Raw genomic sequence first — 18,070 nt, 5'->3', positions numbered from 1 at the left:
AAATCAAGTTTAAGAAGGGTGTTGAAAATAAATTAAATTTCTTGTTTTTCTGAAAAATAAAGGAACCAGTCGACCGGATAAGCCGACAGAATTACTTTTCCTGTTCAAAATAAGTTTTTCTTTAATTAGTTTAATTTCTTAATTTTCTAGGATTTTAGACCTATAAATAGACGTGTAATTAGAACCATAGAGAAAAAATATGCATAAAGGATAAAACATTTAATAAAACATTCCTTCCTCTCAAACATTATTTTTATTCTTTAGTTTTGTATCTTCGCATTATTGTCCATCCATAAGCTCCTACCACACTTATTTTTTCTTCCAATATATATATATATATATATATATATATATTTCCCGGATCATCTTCTTGGGATTGAATTTTTCTTTGCTTGCTTTGCTTTATTGTTTGATATAGAAAAATGTATGTGTGGGTGTATTAAAAATTTAGTCTCCAAATTGCAATAGATTAATGCTTATTAAATTATTTGCTGGTAGCATGTTATTCTTTCAATACTTGCTTTTATTTTTATATTTTTTTTTATGAAAATTATGTTAGGATATTAGCATGCAAACCCGATAAGACAAAAGGTAGGGGACAAGATAAAATGAGAAATGACACACAAGAATTTACGTGGTTCATCCAATTTAGGCTACGTCCACAAACAAGTATAGAAGGATTTTACTAAGTAATGTGGGAATTACAACCTCTCTCTACTAATAGAAGAACAACTGAAATCTCTTTCTAGGAGAAAACACCTCACTTACTCTCTCACAAATACCTCACAATTTTATGGGATTACTTTCCCTCTCTCACTCTTCTCTTCCTCTCTTGTGATGTGCAAAATAAGCTTGAATGCATTGTCTATTTATAGGCAAGCATCCAAGCAAAGGACAAGAGGCACAAATTGGTGCTGCAAGTGGCACTAAATTGGTGCCCAACATTGTTGCCTTTGCCAACAATGTTTAGCTGGCTTCACAAATTGTTCTCTGTTACTTCATTAATATGCGATTTTCAGCTTCTAATTTCCAAATGATGATTGTTTTTTTCTTGAATTAAAATCTAGTGTTTCAAATTTAAATTGGGTTGAAATCTTGGAGACATATACAGCCTCCGCATTGTTATGCGTGGCTAGGCTTTGACATCATCCTCCTACCACTAACAACGTGTGAATGCTAGCATGAACCATGCATGTCGCCAACCCTCGGCTGTCACCAAACATGCGGTTCTTTGATCCAACGATTGATCGAGCTGAAGGTTTGAGATTACAATTGAAGGGCATACATACATAATATATTGATCACCCTGAGCACGAACCAATTTAATCAACAATGTTTTGGAAAAGTAAAAGATACCAAACAATTTTGGAATACACAAACAGAGAAGAACAGCGTAGTCCTGGGCAACGCAGGAATCTTTAACAGAAGTCCATTTAATTCTTTTTGCTTTTTTTTAACAGCGAAATTTGATGAAATAATGTTTTAACTGAAGCAACCAAGTACAGACAATGTTCCAATCCATAATTACTACAAGCATGCCAAACAGATGATGCAAAGTGAGATTGATTCCAACTTCCATGCCAAAGAAAAGCACCGCTACCCAATTGTTTGAAAGATTTTGACACTAAATTTTGTTTTTGGAAGAAGTCGATATATTGAAATTTTGACACTAAATTTGATAGAGAATATAGTTCCATTGAAGCAACAACGTAAAAGAGAACATTCCAGTGCATAATGATTGGAACTGTACTAACAACGTGGTACACGCCAAAGAGATAATGCAAGAGTGAACCTAATTGTTCCAACTTAATTCCTTGCCAAAAGAACTTCTTGCCAATTGTTTAGAGAAGCTGAAAAGAAGGTTGTCGCCAGTTTCCTTGTGCTGTACAAGGCAGCCTTTCCTAGTACACATTTGGACAGGGAAAAGGAGTTAAACTTCGTAGAGAAAAAAGAGCAAAAGCGAAAAAGTACTAAACAAAGAAGAATTAATTCTTATCAGAAGGCATAAAGCCTCGAATAAATTGCTCCTACAATTACAATTGAAACATGACGCCTTAATGAAGTTAAATGAAAGCGAGATAATCAAGCTCAACTTTCTATGTGCAGTGCCGAGCCACAAAATTCTGGAAGTAGAAAGCCAAGATTGTCGTCGCAACTAGTGCGCAATATTCTTGATTTTATCACTACACATCTAGCTGGTTTATACGGTCATACTTTAAATTGTTAAAAAAACAATTTAATCTAAAAATGTTAAATAAAGTTTTAAGATATAAAAGTGATTAAATTAACCCCACACTCAAACTCAATACTTTATCAAGGTTGTGAAGCACGATAATGTGTACTGTTTTAATATTCGTGGGTAAAGTGATTTTTAGATAATCTAATACAGTGACAAAAGGCATATATTTAGCGGCATAAAATTAAACTTGCTTCCAAGAAAGCTAAAATCCTTAGAATCTGACTAGAGGGTCATCATCTATACATTTGAGACTAGCCCTTGTGTGTTCTATTTTATAGAGTCATATATATTATTTGTGTATCAAAGCAGATAGAAGGCTTTGTTTTGTAGGAGTATTCTGAAATAACAAATGACTCCAGAACAACATAATATTCAAGTTGGACAAGAGGAAAGTTCTAAGATGTGTCACAGGGTTCCGAGGATATTTCGTAGGAATCCATCCAGCAACGAGGATTGCTACAATCCCCTTGTGGTATCTATTGGTCCTTACCACCACAACGATGATCCTAATCATGAGCTTGCTGAGATGCAGAGCCTCAAGAATGAAATGGTGGAACAGTTTGCCAACAAGAGTAGGAAAACCAGGGAATTCTTGTACAGAAACGTGGCAGAATTGGCCAACTCTGCAAGGAAATGCTATGATGAAGATTCAACAAAAGACTTGGACGACAACGCATTCACGGAGATGATGCTCCTTGATGGTTGCTTCATTCTCCAATTTATCTTCTGCTTCTTGCGCGATCCTCAGAATCTGAAGCTAAGTAACCGAGTTCTTGCTTATTTTGTTAAACGTGACTTGTTCTTACTAGAGAACCAACTCCCTTACGAAGTTCTTACGTCGTTGATGAGCTTAGGGTTTGGTAATGCCGAAGGAAAGAAGCTGATGAAAGATTTCATGGACGAAGTTCGTGGACTTCCCAGAGATAAAAGTAGAGACAAGGAGAATGGAAAGGGCTTGGATTGCAGATTTTGGTCACGGCGACCAGCACCAAAGATGAACAATCAACCACGTCAAATACCTCAAACAGGTGAAATACCTCAACCAGGTGAAATACCTCAACCAGTCCATCTTCTTGACTTTTTTCACAAACGATTCATGGGGGAAAGAGGCCAAGGAAATCCCTCTCTAAGGGGTGATGGTCAATGGCCCTCGTATCGTTCTGTCATGGAGCTGAAGTCGGTGGGAATCCACTTCATGCCAAGCAAGACTGATATGTACACAGATCTCCGATACAAATCAACAATGCGTGGCGGAACAGTCACACTTCCTCGAATAGTCATAGACGACGGTACTAAGTCCTTGCTTTTAAACCTGATGGCCCATGAAGCATGCCCTGGATCAGCTGAGGGGTTTTGGGTCACTTCTTACGTATGCTTCTTGGACTCATTGATTGATCACTCTGAAGATGTGAAAGAACTGCGGAAAAAGGGCATATTATCCAATGTTCTTGGAAGCGACCAAGAGGTTGCAGATCTCTTCAATGAAATTTCCAGTTTCATGGTGTGCGACCCTAATACTTACGGTAATGTTAAATCCAGTATTGAGGAGCATTGCAAGAATGTCATCAAGAAATGGTTAGCAGAGTGGTTGCATGATCATTTTAGCAGCCCTTGGACCTTTTTGGCATTTGTCGGTGCAATCGTTGCCCTCGTACTTACCTTCATCCAGACCTATGAAACACTATACCCAGGTAACCAGTAAGATTCCCTTCGGAGGCGATGATGCATGCGACAGCTTCCAATGTTCAAATCCTAAATTCCATGTAGGTTTTTTAATGGTACCTGAGACGTCCCTCAGTATGATACTACGTGTGTGCTTGTGTGTGATTTTCTTTAAGTTAACTAGAGTGTATCTGTCATGTATTCATTCTGTACCTCTTATTTGATTTCCCTATATTTGTCAAATAAAAACCTGTTTATGTTATTAAAAAATAATTGTTATAGTTTCGCTCATGCATCCTATTTAATTTTTATCAAATTAGTCCGTATATATATCCTTGATTTAAAATTTATAAACCGGTGTTAAATAGTGTAATTCTTAAAAAATAATAATAATAATAATAATAAACTTTGAGGAAAAAGATATTATGATTAGGAATGAAATTCCCAAATAAATAAGTTTAGCAATGTAGATTATTTGATAATATTTTTTTCTTTTTTAATCTTGTTAATCTTTTTGCTATTTAATCACTAAATTAATTTACTTAAAGTGCTTCAAAATCTAATTACTAATTAGATTTAATCATTGGTTCATTACTTGTTAGATTAATTACATCTCACAAAATGTGTCATCCATCACAAGACTATCAAATGAAACTCAATCTCAATTATCTAATTTAGTAATATCATTGTTTTCCATCTTATCAAGGCTAGGGGTGAGCATTAATTCAAACTAATTTGGTTTATAAATAAAAAAAACCCAACCAAATTGAGTTTCTTTTAACATTTTAAACTAAATTAAATTGAATAAAAATAAAATTCAATCAATTTGGTTTGATTTAGTTTGACTTTGCTTTTATTAAAACCGAATAAGTTTAAATAGGTAAGTTTGGCTTTGCTTTTATTAAAACCGAATAAGTTTAAATAGGTAAGTTTGGCTTTGCTTTTATTAAAACCAAATAAGTTTAAATAGGTTAAAAGTAAAAAAGTTGGGCTATTTTTCCCGTCTTTAATTTTGTTCAGACAAAAAATGACCAATTGATTTTGTTAAACAAAAAATAGCCAAGTAAAAGCTTTTTTATCTTATTTGTATAGATATATTATACTATATTATACTTAATTTTTATTGTAAGGAATAAAGATGATGAATAATATAAACTTAAATATGATCACTTGTCAATAAAGTTGTAATATCTTATTAAAAAATCTTCTCAACCTATTAACTTAAACTGTTAAATAAAACTTCAAGAATAATTTTATATTATTCTAAAACAATATGTAGTCTTGGTATTTGAGTTAGATTTATCGGGTTGGTTTTGTTGGTTTTTTCGGTTTCTAAAATTTAAAACCTAGATTGAACAGAATTTTTGTTAAAATCTCCTAACCACCTTATCTAACAAATTCAGAAAACCGTTTGATTCGGTTAATTTCAAGCAAATCAGTTTTTACCGATATTCTAAATAATCTGGTTATTTTGCTCACCTTTAATATCAGTTGCGCGCCATTCTAAGGTCCACAGAGATTGCCATCCTCCTACCACTAACGTGTAAATGCAAGTATGAACTGCGTCGCCAACCCTTTGCGGGCACCAAACATGCGGTTCGTTGATCAAACCATCAATCAAGCTGAAGGTTTGAAAGTGCATGCATACAAATTTTCATCATCCTAAACACCAGGAACCAGTTTAATCAACAATGATTTAGGATAGAAAAGGATACTAAACAATTTTGGAATACACAAACAGAGAGAGAAGGAAATTGTCTTACGTAAAGCATATGCAGATAGGATGCGAAACATGACGCCTTAATGAAGTTAAATCAAAGCGAGATAATCAAGCTCAACTTTCTATGTGCAGTGCCATGTGCCACAGATTCTGGAAGTAGAAAGCCAAGATTGTAGTCGCAAGTGCGCAATACACTTGATTTTATCACCACATCCTAGTATATACTGCTATACTTGAAATCGTTTGAACCAATGGTCACCCCTGGTGCTGGGAAGGTTGCAAGTAGAGAATCTGCCGATGGGCCAATATACATGTTGAGGGGGCAACCTGACAGGTGAACATCACAAACCACGAAAAAGAGAGATCTCTTGTGAACAGCAGTTTGCAGGATAAGTTGAAGACCTTGGAGGATGCCACTTTCGAGGGGATGCATATACAAGAAACCAAACCAAAGATACAAAAGGTTCCATTAATTGATGCCACACGAGAAGAACTTCAAGAAGTACTATGAACCTATGCTTATCAAAATTGATCCTATCCACCATGGTAATTCTAACTCAAAACGATGCCGAGAAGCTGAAGCTTAGACTCGCAGGTCTCTTCATTAAAGAAAATAGCTTAGACGAAGAATACATGTTCATCAAGATTAAAAACGAGATAGAGGAATTCAAAAGGGCGTAATCATGAAACTATGATTGATATAGGCAATTCGAGAGTCTGTTAACAGTGAAAATTAAGTCCTAGGCGAATCAGGGCATTGAGAACTGTTACAGTTACCCATGGACTTTCCTTGCTATAGTTGGTGCAACTCTGGGACTTTGTTTTGAGTTTCAATCAGGCTTCGTACGCTGTAAAGTCTTACAACCCAACAGAAAATCCATACTTTTGGCATAGGCCCTTTCTGGAATCCATCACCCATTTGATTCCATTTTCATCATTGTATTACCAAATGTTTGTAGTCACAGGATGTTTCATTCATGGTACTTGTCTGACTCTGTGAAACAACATGTGTATCTAACTGAAGATCTATCGATTTCTCAAAGTGGTGGCGTTCATAATTCATACATGTCCTTCACCTATAACAAATGAATGCCAGTATATGCAACCTGCTTTATAATTTCAATCCATGAAACTTCCCTATTCTTTAATTCATCATCTCCATCACGTCAACTAAATTTATTTTACATCCAAAAACAGCCTAACAAGACCATAGTGAATTGTCTTGCAGAATATAGTAGTAATAAACACTTCAATCCGCTCATTAACATATCATCCCTGGTTTTCATAGAATTGTCTTGCAGATATAACTCGTTTTTCAGGCATTATTAACTGAATCTCAAGAAGCATCCAACAGGAGTTCTAAGTGAATGAATGGTGTAATCAAGTAAAGAACTGAATTTATTCTATACAGCGCAGGGCATCAATCAACAAAATGATTTAGAAATGTACTTTTGGACAAACAAGAGCACACCAATGAATCTACTGCACTTTGCACCCACAAGAAACGAGTGTGTGTGAGCTATGGATTGGATACGCAATTAACATACAAGAAAATAACAGGTGGTTCATAGTGCTCTATTCACAATTATAGGGAATAGCACAGAAATTTCAGTATGTAGATGCAACAGATTTAGAAGACAACTGACTCCAAGTCATCTATTCTCTGTCCTGTATTAAATTGTTGGCCATATTAACCAAAGGAAGAGTTCCCTTTGCCATAATCTCTAACCTAGAAGTATTAGAAGCATGGGAGAACAGTGAAAGCCCAAAAAGTACAAGCTCAGGTAGAAACAGTCGAGATGACAGGAATCCATGCCAATAGTGAGGTTCCAGATCAAAAAATGCATCAAAAAATCTTCTTGTGGCAGGTAAATCAAGCTTAAGCAAAATATCCATACCAAAACAGAAGAACTCTCTTTGTCTCCTCCTCTCAATGGGCCATAAATCTTTCCAAACTTTAGTTGATAACTCACTTCCTGAAAAGCTTCTATCAGAACCAAGATACTGCACGATAGAATTAGCAACAATCGGAGCAGCTGCTAGAGTTCTTGCTACCATATACCCAGTTGAAGGGTGCACCATACCGGCTGTACCACCAATTCCAACTACTCTTTGAGGGAGCACAGGAAGGGGTCCACCCATTGGAATGACACAACGCTCATCTTCCTCTATGCTTTTAACTTTTATACCTAAGTGCCTTAATCTGGCCACCATCCTTTCCTGTATATCTTTCATGGGTACTCCAGGCCTAGCTACGAGGGAAGTTTCTTCCAGAAATATCCTGTCCGATGAAAAGGGCATTGCGTAGAGGAAAGTAGGGGTCTTGCTGTTTCTCTCTTTTAGTTCCAGATTGTTGTTCAGATGTGAATCTCTCCAATCCATAAAAACCATCTTATCAACATCAAACGGGTGCTCTTCTACCTCTGCCAAAATTCCATACGCCACTTGGTAACCTGGATTATATGGCTTGTCATATTGAACAAGGCATCTAGAAAAACCAGTTGCATCAAGAACCACGACAGCTTGGATTGTGACACCATCATTGCAAATCAATAGAGACTTGGACTCCTCATGAATAACCTTGATAACTTTAGCTTGGTGAAACTTAACACCATTGGATATGCATTTCTGTAACATTTTGGACTTGAGCTGCTTCCTATTAACCCTCCCATAAGGCCTATCAAGATCTTTTTTTGTCTTGTCATTAACATAGACAACAGCACCAGACCAAGTGGTATCAAGGCAGTCAAGCAAATCCATGGCATCAAATTCATCAACCCAAACACCATAATTATTAGGCCAAATCAACTGAGGAGATGGATCAATCGAACAAACCGAGAGCCCTGCCTCCGAAACTTGCTGCGCAACAGCAAGCCCTGCAGGACCTCCCCCCACAACTGCAAGGTCAACTACAAGGCCTTTCGATGGGTCATACATCGGAAGATCAAACTCAAGATTTTCCTTCTTGGTTTCTGGTACAAGCTCCAAAAGTGCACTACTACTAGCCTCAACACAACCATTCCTCCCCCCTTTTGAAAAAAACTTTTTGGGACCATACCTAAGTTCCTGGATTTGAATCTTTACGGAGCTTGAATTACTCACTTTCTCCGAAAACCCATGAAATTGAGGCAAAAATTCAATCTTGTTATGTGTTTTCAACAAAGTATCCATAGTTCTTCCACTATACCTATCAAATATCCCTCCAAAATCCCAACTGGGTCCCTACAAGTTTCTAAAAACACAAGGCTGCCTTCAAGAATCTCTCAGTTCTAAACTGAGATGCCAATCCCTGGCAAAACCAATACACTATTATCAAAATTAAACAAAAACCAGCAACTGGGTTCTTACATGGACTCAAATTAACACCAACTAGTAACAAAAACTACAGCAATATATAAAGAACAACAAATCAAAGATTCTTCAAGTATCTGGGATAATCAAGAATATTAGTAACAAGAACATAAGGTTCAGAGTTAATGACTTACCAGAAAAAGGGGGAAAACATCGTTTCTTGGAGCTCAAAAGAGTGTTATTAAAACTTTTTATACTTTTTCAATCTCTCTCTTTTTCTTCTTTCCTTTTTTCTTTTATTGAGTGACAAAATCCGGAGAAAATAGAAGAAATATACAGTGGATGATGCTATGGCTTATCTAAAGGGTTCCCCAATTGCCATTCAGACAATGACCAGACAACGTGTGTGAACATGAGACGCCTAGTATGGTATGGAGAGTAAAAAATCTGAAAAGCTAATTAAATTGATAAAATTAAAAAAAAATAATTAAAAAGATTGAACTGTAAAACATAATCAATTAAATTATTAGAAAAAATCAATCAATTTGATTTGATTTTAATTTTATAAGCTTGAAATTAAAAAAATCAAACCAAACCAAACTTAGACTAAAAAAACAAAAAAAAACAGAGTCAAACCGGCTTGAACCGGTTTTTATTTAAAAAAACTGAACCAAACTAGTCGGTTTAAACCGGTTTCTAGTCTTTTTAAAAAATATTTAATTTAATTATTTTTTTAATAAAAACTGAATCGAATCGAAAATAATCACTCCGACACCACTACTTATGCAATCCAAGAATATATATATTTTTATTAATATAGGTGTCTAGACGTAACTCATAAATCGAAGGATATTCTTAAAGACCCGTCGTGCGGCTTTGGAAGTTTTTTTTTGTTTTTTCATTTTCGGATGGAAAAACTACATTATGGCCATTCAACTATTGATAAGTTTTGAATTAGGTCTTCCATCTGAAAAGGGTTCAATTAAACCAATTCATTTACACAATTGATGAATGTGATAGATAGTAGTCCTATAAAAAAAAAATAGATTTAGGGCTGCTGTTGGCTGCTTATACCTGCAACAAATTGCAGCTTCTACCTTCTAGCTTCAATAACTTTGTTTTGTTCTCAATAATACTTTGATTTCTTTGTGTTTATCTATTTAAGATATATATTCAAAGAATGAGTCTTTTCTACTCTTTTGTATGGGTTGTCTTGTTTTTTTAACTCTTAGGTTATGTTTGTCTATGCATTTTAAATTATATTTAGCTTGAAAAAATATAATTTTTTAATGTTTTTTCAAGTTAAACCGCTGTTTGAAACTTCATATTACTATATAAACAAATGATAAATGGCACCAGAAAAAAGAGACTTGAAGAGATATTTTGACAAATATCTATCAACGAATGGATTTTTTTCTTGAATTTTGAGTTTAGGATTTGGTCTCCTAACTATACAGCAAACTATTTTCATATATGAAACAAAAATCTAAGATAACTAATTCACAAAATCCCTTCAGCACTCAACAAATCCCTCAGTACTATATATATTATCATTTAGCTAAATAATTTAGTTTAACTTTTAATAATAATAATTAAAAATAAAATGCTAAAGTAAGAGGCTTTGTAGCTTATCCTTTCACTCTCCCAGTACCAAACGGGTCAAACCCCAAGACAACAAAACCAGAGCCACTCCAAGACCCAAGTAGGTCATCAGTTTAGGCATGGCAACCTCATCAAGCGACGATTTCTCAGTATTTGTGTTAGCATCAGATTTAGGCATAGATGCTAGACCCTTTCTCACAAACAAAGAAAGGGAACAAAATCAAGAAAACCCAGAACCTGAAAACTGGCACGATTGCTCTCAGGATTTTATTTCAGATGAAGATTTCTCTGATCTTGATCTCTTGCAGTTCTTTACCCTTCAAGGTTCTGATAAGTCTGGAAACCGTGTCTTTCGTATTGTTGGCAAGTACTTTCCTGGTAATGATAACAAAGACGCAGTCTTTGTCTTACCCTTCTGAAAAGTTTGTTTATTTTCTTGGTTTTGAGTGCTTGTTTGTGAGTGTTTGGTGATTTTTAATGTCTTTTGTTAATGGGTTCTGTCTTGTTTTGTTTGAGGTTGTTATAAGATTGATTGATGGCTTTGTTTCCCTTTTACTGTTTGTGTTATTATGAGAAAATTTTGCAACTTTATGTAGAGGGTTATGTCTTTTATTCTAACTGTAAAAGTGCAAGATGATTGTTTTCACTGGTATTGTTTCAACTTATTAGTAGTGGAAGTTTCACTTCTAGGTATCTGGGAATCAGCTACGTCACTGTTTCTTTTTTGCCTTAATTCTGCCTATCCTAGAATTATGTGGTTTTGTTTGATTATACCGTGTGTCTCTACTTGAGTCTCGTCATCAAAGTTATGTTTTTTGGACAGAATGTGTCAGTAACTCCAATAATGACTGGTTTTTTTAGTTAGCTAAGTTCAAATATGCTCCAAGTTAGTGTCTTTCAGTTTTTAAGAAGAGAATTGAGAGATATTGGCTCACACGATTGACATTAAATATCTAGTGGAAGTCAGATTTTTTTCTATAAGGGTTATACTGGAGAAATTTACTCTCTCGCAAAATTTTATTTTGATTTGATTGTCATTTTTATTCTGTTTCGTGTGCTTCTTTTTTGTGGTATGCAGCTCAAGTTGTGAGTGGGGAGCGACTGAAGAAGTATATTTTCCATAAAATATGTAGTGAGTTACCTGAGGGACCTCTCTGCATTGTTTACATGCACAGTACGGTGCAAAAGGAGGACAATTCACCAGGTGTAACTATCTTGAGGTGGATTTATGAAGAGCTTCCTGCTGACATCAAGGATAGGCTTCAAACTGTGTACTTCATTCACCCAGGGCTACGTTCAAGGCTTGTCTTTGCAACCCTTGGTCGATTCTTCTTGAGTGGAGGGTGAGTGCTTTCTTGATATTAAGATCTATGCAGCAATAAACTGAAATACTTGGGCCAACTATGGTATATAACTTTTAGTAAAACATAAACAATCAGATAACTCATCTACCTTGTTGAAGATGTCTTTAAAGTCTAAGAGTATACCAGGATATATAGAAGTGGGAAGAGTGGCTTCTAGCAGCATTTAGAGTTAAATATGCAATGTACTCAAGTGATATTGGATAATTCAAGTTCATTAGTTGTTGAAGAGTTGCTTTTGTAATCATACCATAAGTTGCTGTGGTTTTATAAGTTGCTAAGTTGAAGATCTCTTGTTAGACAAAATATATTCATTTGATTACATAATTCAATGTTGGAATCATGGAATGGGGCATCAGCTGATAGATCCTCATTGCAGTTGTTTTCAATTGCACGAACTGCAGTTCACATGCCTTTCCTTTGTAATGCAAGCATTCCTATAGGTAAAAGTTAATGAAAAGTCACTATAGGATTTGGACAAGATATTGCAACTTCTTATCCAACAACCATTCTTGGCCATGGCTTATGTTTGGTTTTAAGCGTATGAATTGCAATGAAATTCTGGATTTGTTCTTCTGATTTATTCACGTGCTTCTTCTCTTTTTTTTTGGCACTAATTGTAGATTATATTGGAAGATCAAGTATGTGAGCCGCCTTCAGTACCTTTGGGAAGACATTAAGAAAGGAGAGATCGAGATCCCTGAATTCGTGCAAAATCATGACAATATTCTTGAGAACAGACCCCTGACAGATTATGGCATTGAACCAGACCCTTTTCACTTAAGTGAGATGCCTATGACAGCCTACTCATTTGGGAGGTATGAAGAGAGATGGTCATCAAGGGAATTTGCATCTTAGTTTCACCTTGAGATTACCCCGATCCTTTTTAATTAAGTTCAAGGTTGTTTGGTGGTGACTTGTCATATGAAAGAAAGAACTGTACAGAACAATCTAATGTTGTGTTATGTCTAGCTTCCTGTTGTTCAGCTGGACTAGATGCTTGAACAGGAAAATTAAGCGATGTCTTAGCAGGGAAGGACTGTATACTATTTGTAGCTCTACCCTAGGTATGCAAGTCAGTTTTCCTCGTCTATTGCTAAGTTGATATGATTATCTTTCTTGTGTACCCATCTAGTAGATCAGGTTGCAACATTCACATCGATTCATTGAAGCATGATAACAGATTTAACCCCATCAAAGAAAGGATAGGCAAATTCAAATGGTTGCCTAGTGACAGAAATGGCATGAATTATCAAGCTTTCTGGCACACTCCAGGGAAAAAAAATCTATGATAAGAATCAACTGGGGCACTTGGTTCAAAATGGTCCATAAGAAAGACCATCCAGGTCCAGGGAAAAGCTAATATAATAATGATCCGAAAATTACTTTGCTGGGATGATAATGCCAGAATTTAACGGCCAACTTTGAATGTTGAGGAAACCTTAGTCATATAGTAATAAAACCCGACTGACTGGATTGGGTGGGATGCCTTGGGTTAACTTAACTTCGTTTTTTTTTAAAAAAAAAAAAAAAATACATATTCCATATACAGACACCGTTGTGGCTGTGACATGCAACCCTGTCTTGAAATGGAAAGGTCCACCCATACCCAAATATACTGTCTATGAAGCACTACAGCATGCTCGTGCCTCTACAAGGACTCACTTGAAAAGTACAGGTAAATGCCTTCTTGAACTGATGTAACCATTATGTTGCAGTCATATTTTCCTAGCTTGCTTATAAATCTCTAATTTACTTTGGTATTTTTATGGTGTAGTATATTTAAGCTTTGGAATTGATGCTATTTTCTGTCATCTTTTTTGCAATCTATCCACTCATTAACAATTTCTGTTACGTTGTTGATAGATATGTCAGTTAATTATACGTTGTCACTTGCAGGATTGCTGCTTCTAAATCATCTGATGATAACGAACCAGCATAAATGAGCTTTCATTCACAGACTTAAGAGATAAACTGCTTGCTGTTGATCCTCTCAACAAAGACCATGTTGTAAGGGTCAATCGTGCTGAGGCCGAGTCCTGAAGGAAGTCAGAAGGATACAGGGTGTGATGGAGTGAAGAAATTTTGGGCTTTGATTGCGGGGACCAACAGTGGTTCTCAGAAACTTGTTTTCCTGTTGGTAACCTTGCCAAGCCAAGCATGAAAGACCTTGAATTCATAGAGGAGCTGAAGCAGCTCATAGAGAAAGAAGAGGTGCCTGCACCTGCTCCCATGGAGCAGCGATGGACAGCTTGCAGCCAGAGCTCCATGAGCCCAGCTTCAAGCTCAGCAGAGTATGATATATTCTCGTGGGTAATTTCAGTGCACCTTTCACTTTATTGAATTCCTTGGATTCGGTACTTAAAATTTTGTTCAATTTTTATCTGCTTCTAAAGAATCGTCAACTTGTGTTTCAAACATAGGCCGGATGCATCAATCTGTTCTTAGTTTCCATGTTGTGTTTTTTATGGTTGCTCAGTATGCAGCTTTGATTGGCGGTTCACCACTGTAAGCATGCTCAAACACTTTTTGCTTATCTCTCAGGTTGGTATAATCATGCACCTTCCTACAACGGTTGCCCGGCAAAGAAAGGAAATCACAGATGAGTTCTTCCACTACAGGCATCTGACTCAGGCAGAGTTGTGGGATAAGTATTCCGCTTATAAACTTTGCGCTAAAATTGAGGTACTGATAAATATCTTGCATCTCATCTTATGTTCAATTTTTTAACTTATCCAGTACAGTACTCGTGCTTTATTCTGAGTGGTGGCATCAAATGGAAAATTTTCTTCACTGATTCATTCTCATTGAAATTCAGTGCATCCTTAGTTAAACCTCACAAAATATTTGCGGGTTCCTAAGGACAAGGATGAGCTTGCAGCTCTTCAAGCATGGTTAAGAAAGCGCTTTCCTGTGGATGCATATAACAAGGCAAGGAAAGAATTGGACCCCAACAGGATCCTTTCTAACAACATGCTGGATCCCATCTTCGGAAACAAATGGAAAAGCATCCTTCGGTGGTTGGTTAGTCATTTTATTCTTTCGTATCCTTTTTATTTTTGGATACATCATATGTATTGTCTTTTAGTCAATCTGCTTGGAGCTTCAGCATAAATACCTGACTGCACACCAACTTGAGAGAACTGGCAATATAGAATAACATGTTATATTTATGAAGCTCACCCTACAAGAAAGCCTTCTGGCCTCTGATCGATGATGAATTTTCTTTCACGAATGGGAAAATGAAGTTTAGGAATAAAGATTACATGTTGTATTTTTTTTTTTTATTACAGCCTCCTAATCTTAGCAATAGCTGTTGACTGTTTTCGAACCTCAGATGATTTAAATCAAAATCACCATATAGGTTTATTTCAGTCCCTGGTGGCTATTTGCATGGTCTCTTGCTACCTTAAAACCATGTTTTTCCGAAATCATAAAAGGTAAATTGGAAGACAAATAAGGACTGCTTCTCAGAAATCAGTTTTAAGTATTAATCTCGTAGTTTTTGCTTGTCTCCAATTATTTTCTGAGACAGATTTCACTAGTGCATTTCCGAGCTTGGTGCCATGGAAGGTTACTGATCCCTAGGCAAAAATAATAATAATAATAATAATAATGGCTTTTGGAGGGTTTGGTCTTCATGAGTTCTATGTGTTCTCTCTTCTTTGCTTGGGTTCTATTCTCACTCTTAGGAATTGATCCAGACTACAGAACCCAGTCTTAGAGACATAGGGTAGGTGGAAATGATGAAAAACACGGAACGAAATGAAAATCGGTAGAAAAGTCGAAAAAAAGGCAGAGTATATGACTGTATGAGGAGACAAATAATGAAATACCTTACAGGCTGTTTGAAGACGTTTTAATAAAATCTTTCACTTTTTTACAATATATGATCACACAGAAAAGCAGGAAAATCAAAGACAACATATCCAGTACAGAAGTTTCGCTATTTGGATCACAATCTAGCAGCACATTTCACAGATCCAACAGCAACATAGAGCGAAGAGGCTGCACAAATAAGAACCCCCCAAAAAAATGGATTAGCAATAGGATTAGAAATAGTAGAAGTTGTTAGTGATGGACTTAAAGTTAGGAGGACTGACTGAGTTGTTAGTGCTTTCTTCAGTGAGCAACTGATTCTTAGTTCCTGAGTTTTGAACACAGTTCTTAGTCCTTTATATTTGAAAACCTATAACCTAGTTCCTTGACTTTCATCCACTCACCTTTTTGAAAAGTCAGGTTGGTTTTTCTCTAAACTCTCACTGTTTAGATTTTTGTCTAGGAATATCTTTAAATGGTACATCTGAGATTAAGAACAAACCAAAAGATCTTTAACAAGACAATAGTCAAGGAAAGTCAAGGGACTATGTTATTGGTTTTCAAACATGACGGGCGATAATCTCGTTGAAAACCTAGGAACTAAACAGCAATTTACTCTTGTTTAAGGGATGGTTATAAACCATTAGTTATCTAATTGTTTGCAAGATTGCTTATACAGAGAAGTTTATGAACACTTCCATAATCAGCTTGCATGACTTACCATCCCTCGATAAAGCCTCTTTCTCCCTTCTTTTTTGTGCGAGGGAAGCATTTCTTCCCAGTGGTGGGAGTGTCAATTGGGTATCCTTTGAACATGAGAACGAGAAGTTAGTTTTGAAGAATTTCAAGTCTAAAGAAATCTAGAAAGAAAGCTGGCAAACCTTCTGGAGGCTTGTTCTCTTGAGTCTCTGAGCCAGGCATTTTGACACAATAACAAAGGGAACTTGTTCTGTCTCTTTGAGCACCTGATGTATCGAGTATGCAAATATACTTGATGGAGATTTGACAGTTGGTTGTATATATAGACCCATGCATTGCCCAGCATATGCAGTAAAATAGGGTAGATGAGTAAGCTTACTTTGGCTGGCACGATTGATTCCTGATGTTGCTTTTTCTTTGGGCAGTAATCAGAGATTCCAAATCCATTAAATTCAACGCCACCCAAATCTTTTCTTTGTGGATAAAGTAAGGCCTTGATGCCTAGGAATATATTGGAGAACCTCATATTGTGAGATGGATTGTCTTAGAGCCTGATAAGTAGATAACTATTGCCCCCTTTTTCCTATCATGTTTACACTCTCTACAGGTTTACTCTATAGAAAAGGATGCTTGAATGAAAAGATGAAGCATCTAAATTGATGGGGAACAAAGTTTTTCCAGCTCATGAGATTACAATTCCACCAAAAAGCCATGGATTATTTACTTGTTTAATAAGAGAATATGAGGATCAGTTACACTAGCCTTCTAATTCTTTCTTCAAAGAATATGTTCTTCCTCTCTATTATTTCATATTCAAAACACCGATAGAACACGGTGTTGACAGTGTTGCAAAGGCTATCTCATAATTGTCAAAAATTTTATATTATTAAATAAAAAAATAAAGTTGCTCACGCATGATAGCTCGGTATCATTTTGGCGGCTCCTGTGGGGTGATTATCAAAATCAATCATCCATGATGATACTTGAAGCGGCGCTTTGTCGTCTTCATCATGGTGGATCGCATGTTCATAACGGAGATGGGGATCATTTTTTTCTTTTCCTCTCACTTTTCTTTTCCTTAGCCTAGAAATTAATGTAAGCTCTTTCAAAAATTATTTGTGTTCTTCAGTTTTTATTTCTATCAATTTTAATTCATATTTTTTTATTATTATTTTTTTTCAATGCTTTTTGAAGTTTAAATGGTTTTCAATTTCATTCCAATGCATTTTACTTCATTTAGTGTTTAATCCAATTTGATTTGTATTTTTTGATTTTTTTTTTATATATATGTTTTACCCTTTTCAGTTTTCTCTATAGTTATTAAACCCGGTCTGGAGGTTGACCTAGTCAAGGGATCGGGTCCCGAGTTTTATGAGTCAACCTGGATCATCTCGAAAAAATTAGAAATATATATTTAAAACTTTAATATTTCATATCAAAAAATTCATATAAATATAAGCTACACATATTGTAAACAATGAAGTTTGAAATAATATTTTAAAAAGTTTTTTATCCCACATTGAAAAGATATTATGTTAAACTTTTAAGTTGAAGTATTAAAACTAAAAAAAATTTTATTCCACATCGAAGAAATAATTTTTTTCTTGAAAACATAGAGTATATATACTAATAGGTTTCAAATCCCACATTGAAAAAACATAATTTTTTTCTTAGGAA

At 35.6% G+C, this 18,070-nt stretch overlaps 4 protein-coding genes across 4 annotated transcripts; 3 read left to right on the top strand and 1 right to left on the bottom strand.

Annotated features, from left to right (window-relative positions):
• The first annotated feature begins 2,588 nt into the window (after positions 1–2,588).
• LOC133689472 (UPF0481 protein At3g47200-like) lies at positions 2,589–3,941 on the top strand. Its single transcript, XM_062109330.1, has one exon. The coding sequence runs from the start codon at positions 2,589–2,591 to the stop codon at positions 3,939–3,941; it is 1,353 nt and encodes a 450-aa protein (XP_061965314.1).
• A 3,224-nt stretch (positions 3,942–7,165) lies between these two features.
• On the bottom strand, positions 7,166–9,321 carry LOC133690041 (lycopene beta cyclase, chloroplastic/chromoplastic). The gene is made up of 2 exons (XM_062110186.1): positions 9,107–9,321; positions 7,166–8,910 (listed from the first exon to the last, which is right to left on the bottom strand). The coding sequence occupies exon 2, from the start codon at positions 8,790–8,792 to the stop codon at positions 7,278–7,280; it is 1,515 nt and encodes a 504-aa protein (XP_061966170.1). The 5' UTR covers positions 8,793–8,910; positions 9,107–9,321; the 3' UTR covers positions 7,166–7,277.
• A 1,177-nt stretch (positions 9,322–10,498) lies between these two features.
• LOC133689959 (uncharacterized) lies at positions 10,499–12,988 on the top strand. Its single transcript, XM_062110078.1, has 3 exons — positions 10,499–10,892; positions 11,593–11,857; positions 12,499–12,988. The coding sequence occupies exons 1-3, from the start codon at positions 10,634–10,636 to the stop codon at positions 12,731–12,733; spliced, it is 759 nt and encodes a 252-aa protein (XP_061966062.1). The 5' UTR covers positions 10,499–10,633; the 3' UTR covers positions 12,734–12,988.
• A 142-nt stretch (positions 12,989–13,130) lies between these two features.
• Positions 13,131–15,162, top strand: LOC133689960 (L-galactono-1,4-lactone dehydrogenase 2, mitochondrial-like). The gene is made up of 4 exons (XM_062110079.1): positions 13,131–13,553; positions 13,775–14,188; positions 14,420–14,560; positions 14,694–15,162. The coding sequence occupies exons 2-4, from the start codon at positions 14,036–14,038 to the stop codon at positions 14,706–14,708; spliced, it is 309 nt and encodes a 102-aa protein (XP_061966063.1). The 5' UTR covers positions 13,131–13,553; positions 13,775–14,035; the 3' UTR covers positions 14,709–15,162.
• The last annotated feature ends 2,908 nt before the right edge of the window (positions 15,163–18,070 follow it).

The sequence above is a fragment of the Populus nigra genome, chromosome 3, assembly GCF_951802175.1.
Source record: "Populus nigra chromosome 3, ddPopNigr1.1, whole genome shotgun sequence".
NCBI lineage: Eukaryota > Viridiplantae > Streptophyta > Magnoliopsida > Malpighiales > Salicaceae > Populus > Populus nigra.
The sequence above is the reverse complement of the archived record's forward strand: the minus strand, read 5'-3'. Positions and strand labels throughout refer to the sequence as shown.

What these genes read in the sequence shown, in the direction of transcription:
- LOC133690041 (XM_062110186.1), bottom strand. Translation starts at nt 8,792, where the DNA reads ATGGATACTTTGTTGAAAACACATAACAAGATTGAATTTTTGCCTCAA.
- LOC133689959 (XM_062110078.1), top strand. Translation starts at nt 10,634, where the DNA reads ATGGCAACCTCATCAAGCGACGATTTCTCAGTATTTGTGTTAGCATCA. An exon ending in TGTTGGCAAGTACTTTCCTG is followed by an intron (nt 10,893 to 11,592) that starts GTAATGATAACA and finishes TGTGGTATGCAG; the next exon opens with CTCAAGTTGTGAGTGGGGAG. An exon ending in CGATTCTTCTTGAGTGGAGG is followed by an intron (nt 11,858 to 12,498) that starts GTGAGTGCTTTC and finishes CACTAATTGTAG; the next exon opens with ATTATATTGGAAGATCAAGT.
- LOC133689472 (XM_062109330.1), top strand. Translation starts at nt 2,589, where the DNA reads ATGACTCCAGAACAACATAATATTCAAGTTGGACAAGAGGAAAGTTCT.
- LOC133689960 (XM_062110079.1), top strand. Translation starts at nt 14,036, where the DNA reads ATGAAAGACCTTGAATTCATAGAGGAGCTGAAGCAGCTCATAGAGAAA. An exon ending in AGTATGATATATTCTCGTGG is followed by an intron (nt 14,189 to 14,419) that starts GTAATTTCAGTG and finishes CTTATCTCTCAG; the next exon opens with GTTGGTATAATCATGCACCT.